This window comes from Prunus mume, linkage group LG6 (genome assembly GCF_029339155.1).
Source record: "Prunus mume cultivar Tortuosa linkage group LG6, ASM2933915v1, whole genome shotgun sequence".
Lineage (NCBI taxonomy): Eukaryota > Viridiplantae > Streptophyta > Magnoliopsida > Rosales > Rosaceae > Prunus > Prunus mume.
The window spans coordinates 18,238,281-18,253,049 of record NC_142703.1 but is presented as its reverse complement, the minus strand read 5'-3'; the positions used below and the strand labels follow the sequence as shown (position 1 = coordinate 18,253,049).

Genomic DNA, 14,769 nt, shown 5'->3' with positions numbered 1-14,769 from the left:
TTGCGATCTTAAGATATGTGATTTTGGCCTCGCTCGTCCCACTGCCGAGAATGAGTTATTGACGGAGTTTAGTTGGTACAAGTTTAGTTGAGCTTCATCTTTCTGCTGGATTCCTTCATAAGCTTGTTAAGATGAGTCTTACGGGATGCCGTAGTCTTACTCTGTTTCCAACCAAGAATTGGCTACTTTAAACTCGTTGTAACCTGGATTCCATCAAGATTGTAATGCTTAATTGGCAGAGCGTGTTGTTGGATAATTAATGCCTTAGTGCAAATCCCCCTTTTGTATCAGTGTACAGTCGCAATTTACCCACACATGTTTTCTTTCTCATGCACAAGTTTCTTTTTCTTTTTCTGATTTGATTACCATTAGCCACTTGCATCGCATGCATCGATCGCATGTGTAGTGCTTCTGATATAGACATAGAAACCAACCTAGGCAGATCAACTATATAAGAAAATGTGGTATAATTTTACTACAATCGCATTCTCTCGACCCAATCAAAGTGTTTCTAGGTCCCACCTAAAACCTTCAAATGGGTCCACATAACATTGTGTCCGTACATGAAGCAATTACAGTGACAAATTATATATCCATATCAGAATCTGGATATTCTACTTCATCTTCATTACGGAGACTGCCTTCTCTCAGGAAAGGAGCGGTTGCACCCTAAAACAAATGCAATTTGAGCTTGATTAGGTCGTGGATAAAATCCTTGCCGCACAAGTGAATACTAAAACAAGTATATACAGGCAAAGAAAGAAGCATGGGTTACTTGGAAGATCATGCCGAACATCTCCAACGCTTCAGCGCGTAACTTTAGAACATCCTCCGGCACAGTGGGTTCATTAAGTATCTGAAAAGGAAAACATTATGTATCAAATCATTTCTCTTCAAACATATGCCCGTGCCTTACGTGCGGAGTTCTTTAGGAGTCTGTCTCTAGGAAATAATGAGAACTCACTGCATGGGAGACATTTGACAAAGTTATCACAAGATCAAGCATAGCGGCATCCCATCGTATACCAAATGTTGGAGCTTCTAAGTCTTGAATAATACGCGTCCGGAAGCGATCTTCAAAGTCTTCAGGCTCCATCATGTCTTGTTGTAGAACTACACGTTCAGCCTCTACAAATTCAGACAAAGCATGAGTTTGGCAATACATTTAAAATAAATAAATAAATAAGATATATACAACTCATTTTTCATTCGTATTATTATTTAAACCATATTTACTAGCAATTTTGCTCTATTTGCTCCGTAGACGTAGTTCAAATAATTTTATTCTTAGTTTCAATCCAAATAATAGAACTCTTAACCACCAAGAGTGGCCCAGTGGTTTGTCCGCCATTTGGGTAAGACTCTAGGGTTCAGCTGGGTTTGCTCCCTAGTTCAAGTTCCGACAGTTGCAACACCTGGTGGCCAGCGGCAGACTCAGTCCCGCGAGTAGGGATTAGTCGATGTGCGCGCAAACTGGCCCGGACACCTCATGGTACTTTAAAAAAAAAAAAAAAAAAGTAGAACTCTTTGATACCAGAAAATGCACCTTTAGCTGATCCTATTTGTGGCCTCATCTCGTATGCTCTGGGACCTTTATTCTCCACCCATCCGTCTAAACCACCAAACGCGCGCTTCTTTCCAAGTTCTTGTCTGGCCTTCGCCCAGTAAACATGGCCGATTGAATGTAGCATATACTCGCCACAGGCTGAAAAAAAAATATATACAATTAATATATATACGTGCCAATATAAATTGCAACAATCAAAACCAATTTGAAAGCGTTGCCATATTTTCTGAAGGCAAAACTAGTTTGGCAATACATTTGCAATTGGTCCAATCATTTCAAATTTTACTGAGAATTGGGATGTTACATAATCTTTTGCAAAGGTGCAACTATCAAGGGGCTGTATTGGGTTTTAGCATGGTGTTGAGTTTCATTTTAGGCTTAAATTAATGTCTAAAAAAAAATGCAGTACAATTAAATATTAGTCTAGTACCTCATAGCACTCTTCTTTTTTTTTAACCAACGGAAAGGGGCAAGATCAGACAAACATAACTTGCAAAAAGATTTAAAAAATGAAAAGGTAAAACATTAGAACATTAAAATAACACAACTTACACTTTTTTTTCCTGCTCCATTATTGTTTGTCATTGATCAAACTCAAATACAACATTAATATATTAGAACATCATTAAATCAATGGTAACAAGCTCTGAATCTTCCCCAATCTACATGCAACCTAAAGGGATTACCTCAGCTTTATTTCTCAAGTTCCTAATCTTTATTCATTGGTTGTTTGTTTGTTAATTAATTGGCTACAACTTTTAGTTCTACTAATTTGTGTTTTTTTTTTTGGGGGTTTGGTTGTACTTATTTGTGTTAGAGTTTGAAAAAAGAATTTCTAAATTGAACTAGATTATAGGCCTCATTCGCGTTTAGTTATGCTGTTTTCGGGGCTTTAGCCCCCCTTCCCAAAAAAAAATTCTAGACAATTTGAATAATTATCTATTATATTATAGAAGAAGCCAAGAAAAAAAATAAATTAGCCAGACCCTAAATAAATTCATGGTTCCGCCATTAATCTTTTGAATGTTTCATCAAATGAACTCTTTTTATGACATGTTTACTAATTCGTAATTCGGATGAGGAGGAATTGGGTTGATGATGAGTTGGATTGTGGAGGAGTCCGGAGTCCAATCAAAGTTTACTGAAATTGGGGTAATATCTGAAATTGGGGTAAGAATGATTCTAACAATATACAAGGTCAATCTGACAATACATATTCATATATGAATTTTTTCTCTTGTATTGTATAGGGAAAAAAGAGAGTAAGAAACTAACCAAAGGTTGAGAGGGTTCGTGCTTCTGAATCTACCCATTTTACAAACTCATCCTTACGACCATCAACAAATGGTTGGATGCGATCTTTCATAAACTTTATAAGTTTTTCTTCCCTTTCCTTCCGGAATGCCTACACAGAAAGAAAAAAATTAGGTGGAAAATGGATGTAATTTTTTAGAGGAAAGGAATTTATCAAGCACACTGAAAGTAAAAAGGCATACTCCCATCTTCTCTATTGCCTTCTCCTTGCGGACTTCAAGATCCAGGGTTTCTTCTTCCATTTCAAGAAGTGAATAGAAAGTATTCATAGCAAATTGACCAATATAATCTTCAAAACGTTCACTCCCGAACATAATACAATATGTAGTATCAGTGTGTATCCAATAATCCCTGCCAAAACGACAATGTAATTTCAATGTAACAAAAACCGGTTTCGTGTTTGATGTATTGTGTTCATGAGAATGCTAGGGAGACCACATTTATAAACACATTGTGCACCTCTTCTCTAATAGAGGTGAGACCTATTGTATAGGTGAGTTCCACTCTAGAGATGTGGTACATAATGTCGTCTCTCTATCATCACCCATTAGTTCATTACAAAAAGTATGTATGTGTAAAACTCAACATAAAAAAGAATCAATCGAAAGCAAATATTTTGGAAGCTGCCTTTGCAACTATATGTCTTTCAAGCAACCTGAAAATGGTTATCAAACGGACCCAAAGGTGGTTAATTTTATTTCCAAGTTTGGACAAACATACTGTGATATGCATAGCTTTCCATGCTTCCCAAACCGTGCACGCGTGGTAGGATCGCTTAGAACCTGGAAAGCTTCACCAAGTGCCTTCATGCAGACGATAACCAGGACAAATGAGCATCATAAGATTATATGCTAAACCCTAGAAGCTACCAAACTTGACTCACATTCAAGTTGGCATCAAATTTAATTCTCTAAATCTCGGGTTTTTGTTTTGCACTTATGCATCAAAATATAATAGCTTACCCGAAATTCTTCGGCAGCCTTGGGATCTCCAGGATTTTTATCCGGGTGAACTTGTGTTGCCTAAAGAACACATCAAGCACAGTAGATAGATGCTACAATAATATTCTTCAAAGTGCCTTTTTTTTCAAACGTGAGAAGGAAATCTAAGAAAAATATATCAGAGTACATTTGCCTAAACAATGTGTTCTACGATGTTCTTAAAAGCTTTTTGTCAGAAAATTGAGAGGTTTGGATTTGATTACCTTGAGATAGTAAGCCTTTCTTATCTCAAAATAAGTGGCATCAACATTGACGCCCAATGTATCGTAATACCCAGTCTCCCTCACCATGCCTATCAGATCACAAGATTCACAACCTTAGCACACAAGCAAAGCACACTGAATCATTTAAATGGGACATTTTTTTCAGAAAAGAAGTATGCTGCCAAAAGGAAAAATTAATCTTACCAAATTAAAGATAACTTTGAATCTTGTAACTTATGTCTGCCACAGCTCAGGTAACGAAACACAGTAAATGGTAGAGAGAATGATGAGATGAGGATATGTACTGTGTAAGAAAATTGGAAAATAAAACGTCTAACTGTCTAACAAACTATACCCAACCTTTTAGGTGCTCCATGATCCGTAATTCCCGATAGAATAGCATAGACATGGGAAGTTCATTTTCAAGAAGTTCAATCGGAAACTAAACGGACCCTTACACTTATAGGAAGAAGAAAAATAAAACACAGAAGGTTATTCATTATTTTGGCACCCTCCAAATGTATGGTTTTGAACTTTTTGCTGAATAACCTACTGTGTGCCAAAAAATTTCAAGCAATGTTTTTCCTACTGATTCAAACCGAACAGAAAAGTTTAGTATAACGACCCAATCGGTTTGAGGCCCAAGGTATGAATTAACAGGGGAGATTTTGGCCTATCTAAAGTTCAGTACAGTTACGACCCGTTACGCAATCGGTTTGAGGCCCAATCGGTTAGACTTTTTGCTGAACTGAACCGAGTTGTGCCTAGACTAGGACACAAATACGACCTGTTACGCAAATTTCCACACTCGAACCGTCGGACACTCCTCTTCGCCAACCCGCCCGTAACATCATGTCCGAAAATTTCCCCGAACTCATCTCCATACCCGGATTTCTATCCTTCATTCCCGACTCATTAGGGACGAAAGCCTTGCGAAGAACGTAGCCCGTAATGCGTGGGGAAAATTGACATCCTTACATAAAACCATAGTGTATATATAATGAGATAAGACACTGCCTAATAGGGAGCTGCCATGCAGAAGTAGAGCTCCATCTCTCATTTCTGTCAATTTGTCAAACAAATGGAGATCACCACCATGTCCCAAGCCATGCAGCTCCATGCCCAAATCCTCAAAGCAGGCAACCAGCAAAACCAAAACCTCTCAAAGCTCTTCACGTTCTCTGCTCTGTCTCCCTCTGGAGACCTCTCCTACGCCCGTCTCATTTTAGACTCATTCCCTGCCCCAAACTCTTACTACTACAACACCATGATCCGAGCCTACTCTCAAAGCTCCGACCCGATTCAAGCGCTCCTTCTTTTTCTACCTATGCTTGAAGACCCGACCCACCACACGCCCCGTCCCGACAAGTTCACATACCCTTTCCTCCTCAAGTCCTGTGCCCGTTTGAGACTGACCCATGAAGGAAAACAGCTTCATGGGTTGATAGTCAAGTCGGGTCTCGAGTGGGACCGGTATATCCAGCACTCATTGATACATATGTACTGTTTGGGTGGCGAGTCGGGTCTTGCTTATATGGTGTTCGACAGAATGCCTGACAGAGATGTGGTGTCATGGACCTCAATGATTGATGGGCTTGTTGAGGATGGTAGGCCCATCGAGGCAATAAGGTTGTTTGAGCAAATGGTGGATGATGGGGTGGAGGATAATGATGCGACGGTCGTGTCGGTTTTGAGAGCTTGTGCAGAGACAGGGGCGTTAGGCGTTGGGAGGAGAGTGCATGGGGTTGTTGAAAGTAGAGGGATTGGTTTGAAGGCTAATGTTAGTAGTGCCCTTATTGATATGTACGCAAAATGCGGGTGTATAAAGAACGCAAGGCAGGTTTTTGATGACGTTGTGGACAAAGATGTTTTTGCATGGACGGCTATGATATCGGGCCTTGCTAGCCATGGTCATTGTCAAGATGCTATTGACTTGTTCAGTAAGATGCAAGATTTTGGTATTAAACCTGATGAGAGGACAATGACTGCAGTTTTATCGGCGTGTAGGAATGCAGGTCAGGTTGCAGAAGGTTATGCATATTTGAGAAGTATACAAAATGAATATGGTGTTAGGCCTACAATTCAACACTATGGATGCATGGTAGACCTCCTTGCTCGAGCGGGTCACTTGAAAGAGGCTGAAGAGTTCATCAGAAAAATGCCCATTGAACCTGATGTGGTTATGTGTAGAAACTTGATATGGGCTTGCAAGGTCCACAAGGATAATGAGAGAGCAGAGCGTTTGATAATACATCTTAGGCAGCTAAAGATGGGTTCAAATGATAGCGGAAGTTATGTACTTATTGGCAATGTGTATGCATCAGCGGGAAAATGGCATGACAAGGCAAGGGTTAGAGAATTAATGAAGCAAAAAGGACTAGTAAAACCACCAGGGTTTAGTAGGATTGAGTTAGACGGAGAAATTCATGAATTTGCCGTAGGAGATTCAGGTCACCCGGAAGCAGAAACAATATACAGAAAATTGGAAGAAATAGAAGATAATTTGAGGAAAGAAGGGTATGATCCAAAGCTTTCAGAGGTTTTGCTTGAAATTGATGATGAGGAGAAAGCTTTTCAATTGAGTCACCACAGTGAGAAGCTTGCTCTTGCCTTTGGTCTAATTAGAACAAGTCCAGGGTCTGAAATTCGGATTGTGAAGAACTTGCGATCTTGTGAGAACTGCCATGCTGTTATGAAACTAATTTCAAAGGTATACCAACGAGAGATAATAATGAGGGATCGAATACGATTCCACCATTTCAAGAATGGGGATTGCTCTTGCAGGGATTACTGGTGATATTCCTGTAGGATTACCATTTTGATTGGTAATTAATTCTTTGCATTTCCAAATTATAAGTGACATGTATACCGACCGAGTAACCTCATGACCACCTGTTCCTCAATCATCATGGGAGAACTCAATGGAACTGAGAGGGCAAGAAACCTGATGGGGAGAAAATGAAAGCATATGGTTGGAAATTTGGGATGTACATGGTTTACTTACCTGTGTTCTCAACGAAATTGCATACAGGCTATAGCAGATGCCTAGAAAGGAAGGTCTCTGCTACTAACACAAGGCCACATCTATAGCAGATGCCAATAAAGGAATGTCTCCCTGCTACTAACAAACGGCCACTTTTCAGATAAGATTTAGCTGTCACTGCTCTTCATTTATGTCTTCATACAATTTAATCCACCATTGGGTGCATTTTACTGCTATCCATGTAAAATTGTAGAAAGCATACACATCAAACTACCAAACCAGAATATTATGATGAAGGAAAGGTCAAGTATATTCACTTTTGTCAAAGATAAGTGTAAGCCCATGGCATATATTCCATTTGAAGAGCCAAAGGAAAAGCTCTGCTAATAGCATAAAAAAGCCCGGTTGAACTTTTCTAATTGTATTTATGACCTACAGAAACAAACTGTATTGTTTAAAATTCACTAGATAGTTGATTCGATGCAATCCGGTCTCTGAGCTTTAGCACTGACTGCTGAGACTCTGGGACAAAACCCTAAAGTTGTTGTGGCAAGCCAAGGTTCGAACTGAGATATGACATTGAAATAGAGCTCTAGTTTACTTACTATCAGCCACCCCATTAGGGTTTGAGTTTTCATCATCCCAGAAATGTTAAATTTGAACCATCTGACTATGGTTTTGGTTTGATTTATTTAGATTCTCTGTTTCTGAATTTTACATCGATGGCTTTAACTGCTGGATGTGGTATTTGCATCAAACCTGAACACTAAAAGAAATAAGTAACTCTTCCTTGTTTTCTCATGGATTCTATTTCACATAATTTGCTTGGTGAATTCTAGGTTTCAGCAATGGTAAATCCTCTCAAACTAGTTTAGGACCTTTTTCACCCTTCTTTTTTCATTTTCTAATGGATAAAGTTTTGGGACGTCATCAGAGACTTGTAGAATATCAAGTACATTAAAAACCAATTATCTGACTCTTATACACACCCAGATAGATATCATATAGTGCAGAATCTCGCTACTTGCACGATTGTAGTTCCTGATTGAAGCATTTTCAGTATAAAATAAAAATATTCTGATTGAAGCATTTCTAAACTGCTAAAATATATATGCAAACGTCCAGATGTTATTATCGGTTCCTTTTAAATAAATAATATATAGAAGAAACTCTGCTTCCGCAAGTGCACAACCACCAAGTGATTAGATGCGCATGTCATTTTATTCCTTCCTTGCAACATCTTCTATCATATTTATATTATTCTATAGAAATATTTGAAAGCAAAAAGTCTAAAGATATGGTACTTGAAAGCAAAATGAGTTCCAAAGATTGGATAATAAAGAGCGAGATGGATCATGAACGCATATTATATTGGTAATCAGTTGTTAAGAATAACATCAATAGAATTAATAAATCTTTGACAAGCATCAAAGTCTTATATCACAGCCTATCTAACATGATCAACATAATTAATTTAAGCTTCCATTTTAAACAACACTAATCTCCCACTAAACAAAACCAAAGAATTGAGATGCCTTTTTCGCCCTTTTTCCCTAATCCATGTGAGCCATTGAAAGAGCATGGCTGCCCACTAGCTCTCACCATCCCTTCACTGATGCCTTTAAGTACACTTCTTTCCCAACATGCAATCAAATCCAAGCAGAAAGGGAGATTGGCAGGTGATTGCATCATCTTTGTTCCCTGTTTCAGAAGATGGGTCTATACAAGTACAATGCACTTTCTTTTATTTTGGACTGAAATAATACAAAATAACACCTAAATTCACCGACTTTTCATGTATCCCCTTATTTTCTTTTGGATTTTGATCCGATTCGATTTAATTAATTGGAGATAGATATTGTGGCATAATTCTGATAATCCGTTAATCCAGTGAAGTTAACAAAATTTGAATTTGGTCTAATTCGATCCGATAATGAGCCGGTCCAATTTGATATAATATTTTTATTTATTTATTATTTACTATATACATATATATGGACATATAATAATATTGTGAAATTTTTGTAAATAAATTAGAATATTTTTCAACTTTTTTATATATGACATAAAAGAATTCGGATCGGGTTATTGGATCCGACATCCCATAATCCAACAGATCGGATATGTATTTTAATTATTTTATTTTTTAGGACTTTTCTATTGAGAGGGGCATAGTATACTAAACTCACAACACTATACGGATGCTAGGATTCGAACCCAAGACCTTGCCTAAGGAGTAAATATTCCAAACCACTACATTAGTGGGTCTTTTAATCGGATATGGATTTAGTTGTGAATTATCCATTGAATTATCAAATTGGATCAGGTTAAAATTCTTTTAAAATCAGATCACCCAATATTTGATCCATGTCCGGTTATTTACAAGTCTACCTTCACCTATAAACTTGCTTGAATCCTCTTGAATTAACCAAAAAAAGGGATAAATCGAACACATAACCTCAAGTAGAGAAGTAAATGCTCAAACCACTTGAGGTAAAGTTGTGTCCTATGTTTAAAATTATTCATTCTCCACTGGTCCCATCAAGAATGTATATTGTTTTGCCTAAGAATATAAATTAATTTTCAACAAACAATTCTATTGAGCAATTATTAATTATAATTTTTGATTACTTTTCTAGGGATCCCGAGTCTCCGCATTTAGCATTTACGCATTTATACGCATTTAAGAAGATCTTAATCATTTAATTAATCCAATGAATTTGATCAATCCATGTCACCATAATTGTATTAGAAATAAAATAAAAAAAAATCATCACCCCTTTGCACCATATCCTTTTAGTCTAATACCAGATATATGCCTTTCCCCACAAATTTGACAATCTCCTCAATGAAGTATAGAGAGGCACGTCTTTGACTTCAAGTCGCAAAATTTTCACAAATCTAAAACTCAAATACGAATTGGCAGACCAAAAAGCATAACCAAAAGGAAGGATGAATCGAACACATAATCTCAAGTAGAGGAGTGAATGCTCAAACCATTTGGGCCTAGTTTGGTTCATATAACGAATTTGAAGGGAAATAATTTTCCATGTTATTTCTCAATGAATGGGAAATAGAATATTCATTTCTCACGTTTGGTAATGCTAGGAAAGTAACTGGGAGATATCACTTTATTCCCTTTCCCATGTTTGTTTTGAATAGGAATGGAAAATAAAGTTTGTATAAATTTTCAATTATACCCATATTAAATCAAATAAAAAAAGAATGCATTTAGTAATTCTAAATTGTTAATGACGACAAAATGGTCAAGAAAAATGTTTATTTAATATTGGCTCATTTTCTCAAACTTTTCCATGAAGAGAGAAAACAAAACCTAAGTTGGGAGGATGACTTCACTTTCTCCCCTACTTTCTCATGGGTCATGCAAAGATTTCTCATGCTTGGACTTACCAAACATGGGAAAGTAATTGATTTCCCATCTCCAAATCTCTTTTCCCATGAACCAAACAGAGCCTCAAGGTAAAGTTGCGTCCTATGTTTAGAATTATTCATTCTCCACTGGTCCCATCAAGACTGAAATGTAAGGAAGGGATGTCAAGAATGTATATTGTTTTGCCGAAGAATATAAATTAATTTTCAACAAACAATTCTCTCGAGCAATTCTTAATTATAATTTTGAATTACTTTTCTAGGGATCCCGAGCCTTCTCATTTAGCATCTACACATTTACACGCATTTAAAAAGATCTTAACCATTTAATTAATCTAATGAATTTGATCAATTCATGTCACCATAATTGTATTAGAAAAAAAAAAAAACTCACCCCTTTGCACCGTATCCTTTTAGTCTAATACCAGATCTGTCTTTCCCCACAAATCTGACAATCTCCTCAATGAAGTATAGAGAGGCACGTCTCTGACTTCAAGTTGCAAAACTTTCACAAATCTAAAACTCAAATATGAATTGGCAGACCAAAAGACATGACGTACCAAATTTTCCAAAGAAAAAAAGAGAAAAATTGAATTGGCTTAATGGGTAATTCCTTAATTCTTTCTTCACTGCCCACTTAAATTAGAAAATTTATTGAATTTTTGGGACAATTGAACAACTTGGGTTTCTGGACTAACTCCTTAATTATTTCTTCACTGCCAATGAAATTAGAAAATGCGTTGAATTTTGTGGACAGTTTTCTTCATCCATGCTTTGGGTTGATTCTTGGTCCTTCATGTTTATCAAACTTCTTCCAAATCTTCTTAGGTAGGCATGAGAGAAAGGAGGGGACACATTGGATAGGCAAGTGAAAACGATAAGGTGCAATGGGTGATTGTTTAGTCTAGTACAAATATTATGACGTGGACGGATCGATTTCATTAAATTAATTAAAATTTTAAAATAATTTTAAATACGTATAAATACGTGAATGATAAATATAGAGATTCGAAATCCATTTTCTAGAACCTCCTGATATTATTCTCTCCAATTAATTGCCAGTATAGCCTTTATGTTTATTAGAGCATCCACAATGGGCTCCCTAAACCACCTCTTTAGATAAATTTTAGGGAGGAATCATAAAAATGCAACTCCAACCACACTCCCTATCCACCTCCTAAAATAGGGAGTACTCTAGGAGCTCCTAAATTTGAGGAGAAAGAAAGGATTCCTAATGGCTCCCTATAATTTAATGCTGCTTTATTTAATGAATATTTCAAACCTTTATTTAATGCTAACTATTTTTTATTTTATTTTATAATAGAGATTGACCAATTAAAAAAAAGTTAAAACATTTATGACTCTCCAAATTAGGGAGTCTGATTGGAGTTGAAATTTTTTAGAGAGCTCATAAAATAGCTTTCTTATATTCTTAACCAAAATTTAGCTAAGAAATAGAGAGCATCATTTTGGATGCTCTTACCATAGCCATCTAATTTCATGACTTCTATTTAAAGAAGATAGGAAGTTGCATGTATATGTCGATTTGACAATTACATCGATGGGTCCTTTGTGCCTACTTGCAAGTTTTTATATTCTCCAACCTAATTTTTAGGTCAGATATATTCTTCCACCTTATTGTAATAAAATAAAGATAAAAGTGATTGTGATTGACACCTCAGGAAAATCTTCTTTTCAGAATAGACAAAATTTGTTTGAGTTTAGTTTTAAAAACAATAGAAAAGTTATAGATCCAAATTCTTATTAAGGAGTTTGGTTTAATCCTCGGATTTGTGTGACTTTAATTCAAGTCCTTTGACTTTTATGCCACATATAATTTTAAAAGTAATCTTTTTATTATTTTATTTTTAAAATTATTTTTTATTTCAATGTTGCCCCTTATGACTTGAATCAGGTAATAGTCATTTATGTCATATTACCTATCGCATAGGTATACATATGTTTTTTCATATTTTCGACAATATATAATAGTATTTTATTTATCTTTTTTTTTAATAGGTAACATACAATTTTAATTTTGTCCATTTTTGTATCTCACTTATAGGTAGTCTTCTAATTTATGTTCCTAACTTATAGGTAACACAATTTATCACTAAGTATTTTTTGTTGCTAATAATAACCTATATGTCAGGTACATAATTTAATGTTGGTGCTTGTCTGATCAATTGATATAATATGTGGGTCTTTACTTTTTATTGATTAAATTGTATTTTATCCATATATTATGAATATTATCAAGGAAAGAATTCAAAATTTAAATTTTGGAATTCAATTACAAAGAAATAATGCATTAAATTTAGATTTTCAATGTGTTTTCCTTATTTACTTCAAAAGGTAAAATCGACACAATAAAAAAGTAATAAATGTCAAATGACCTACATCTAAAACCAAAAAAGCAAGGACTAAACCCAATGACAGCTAATCGTTTTGGACCTAAATCTAAGAAGCCCTAAAAACGAAGATATCTTCGACCAAGACTAATGGCATGTTTACTAATTTGTAATTGGATAGAGGAATTGAATTGAAGAGTTGTCAAAATTTGGATTCCCGTTGAAGCTATTTACTAAACTATCTAAAATCGGAGTATGAATGATATTGATTCTCTATATGTTGTTTACTAAAAGACTTATAAAAAAATCCGATTAAAAAAGAGAGAAAAATTTATGAACTTAACAAATAACTTTACTTTTAATATTTAAAATATATATATATATATACGAACATTGGTCATCTCATTCATTCGTTTGAAGATATTTCATTCAAATGCGTCGGCAGGATCACCAATTAAACTTGTCTCACATTTGAGCACACTTGTGTTCCAAGTCTAATCATTAGCTTTTGTAATTGAAAAAAGCATATGATTGGACAATAACACCTCAGTTATAACACAACAGAGCTAACTTATATATTATTTATATTATTTAGTGCATCCTCTAAGGCATATGAATGTCACTTTCTCATACAACTTTCATGCTCGAGCTAGGGTATTTTGGTCATTTTACATGGCATGCCACGGTTTCTTTCCCCTTGTATTTTTCAGAGACGTGTTGATGAGGCTGTGCTTTGGTGATAATTGACCATCTCACATGACATTTGTTTGAAAAACATGGGGGAGGAGGAGGAGGAGGAGGAGGAGGAGGAGGGTGGAGTTGCAGAAGTGCTCACGGAACCATGATTAAAACATCAACAGATTGTCTGCGACACATGCGACTAAAACATGACAACCCTTTGTCCCCTTGTGATGTGTTTTTGTATCATGTGTTAGAAGAATGTGGCATTAAATGACAAATTGAGTGATTGAACTTTAAACATGATAAAACATATAATTATTATTTTGTTTTTGTTTGCTTCGTTATATTTAAGCGTGGGAAGTGAAAAAGTTGTTGGAATCTTAAGAAAACGAGAACCTCAAAATATCCCCCAAAAAAAAATCAAGTTGGAGGATTGCCATGTTCCCTTAAGGCTGCTTCTTCACACAAAATGTGCTTTGGATGACTTATTTTCCTTTTTCATCGAATTGTGTTAAGAAGTTCCTTTCTTTTATCAATAGAGAGTATCCGAACCCTAAAAGATCTTCTAATCTCATAAAGAAAGGTATCATTATACTTGAAGTTAGTTGATATTTATTTTTTACACAAAGATATTGATGTACATGTGAAATCAGATACAAGACATTGACTATATGAGTAAATATTTTGACGCTTTAAGCTACAAACCTGTAACAAAACTAGCAAACACTATCATATGATATAAGCCCCCGAAGTCATAGGACCATCCTCGCACTTTGGTATGTTTTGTGACTTCGGGGGCATGTGATATTACGGTTACATACAAAATTTTCTCCCTTTTGAGGCTTCATCTAAGAGTGATTCCAGCGGCTCCGAGCAAGGTGGGGGCCTAGGCCCAAAAAGGGCTTCCAGCGGACAAATGCTGCCACGGCTGTTGGTGGGCTCTACAAGCCTAGGCTGGCCCTCAGGCAAAACCAGCCCTTACTCTAGTTTGGGTTTGCTGACGTCAGCGATAGACGTCAACAACAACAAAAACATCTAAAAAAATTAAAAATACTAAAAACTTCATAATTTTTTTTAAATAAATACTTAGTCATATTTTTAACTTCTCACGCCAAAACTCTATACAAATTTCTCTCATCGTATCTCATGTGAATAGTAGTTGTCATGACAATAAATGGAAACACTACAAGCTTTTTGCAAGGACTGCCACTATTCACGTGAATAATAATAGCTCTTGTCTCCCCTTATCCTTTACCGTGACAAATGGATGAAAGTGCTC

At 35.9% G+C, this 14,769-nt stretch overlaps 1 protein-coding gene, 1 long non-coding RNA gene and 1 pseudogene across 6 annotated transcripts; 2 read left to right on the top strand and 1 right to left on the bottom strand.

Annotated features, from left to right (window-relative positions):
- LOC148916314 (uncharacterized) lies at window positions 1-290 on the top strand. The gene is made up of 2 exons (XR_016127714.1): window positions 1-66; window positions 155-290. It is a non-coding gene; the product is annotated as an uncharacterized LOC148916314 (long non-coding RNA).
- A 130-nt stretch (window positions 291-420) lies between these two features.
- Window positions 421-4,907, bottom strand: LOC103335691 (chaperone protein dnaJ 10-like). 4 transcript variants are annotated; one of them, XM_016795199.2, is made up of 11 exons: window positions 4,446-4,907; window positions 4,290-4,325; window positions 4,086-4,198; window positions 3,844-3,903; window positions 3,602-3,684; window positions 3,064-3,232; window positions 2,843-2,972; window positions 1,547-1,705; window positions 965-1,128; window positions 776-856; window positions 421-669 (listed from the first exon to the last, which is right to left on the bottom strand). In XM_016795199.2, exons 3-11 carry the CDS (start codon window positions 4,170-4,172, stop codon window positions 586-588), a joined length of 1,017 nt encoding a protein of 338 aa, XP_016650685.2. In that variant the 5' UTR covers window positions 4,173-4,198; window positions 4,290-4,325; window positions 4,446-4,907; the 3' UTR covers window positions 421-585. The 4 variants fall into 4 exon arrangements, with proteins under 4 accessions (XP_016650685.2, XP_016650684.2, XP_016650686.2 ...); XM_016795198.2 differs by having other exon boundaries at window positions 4,086-4,174; XM_016795200.2 differs by having other exon boundaries at window positions 4,290-4,907.
- A 16-nt stretch (window positions 4,908-4,923) lies between these two features.
- Window positions 4,924-7,785, top strand: LOC103335690 (pentatricopeptide repeat-containing protein At4g21065 pseudogene; annotated as a pseudogene). The gene has a single exon (XR_016127713.1). The product of XR_016127713.1 is annotated as a pentatricopeptide repeat-containing protein At4g21065 pseudogene (transcript).
- Window positions 7,786-14,769: the final 6,984 nt, after the last annotated feature.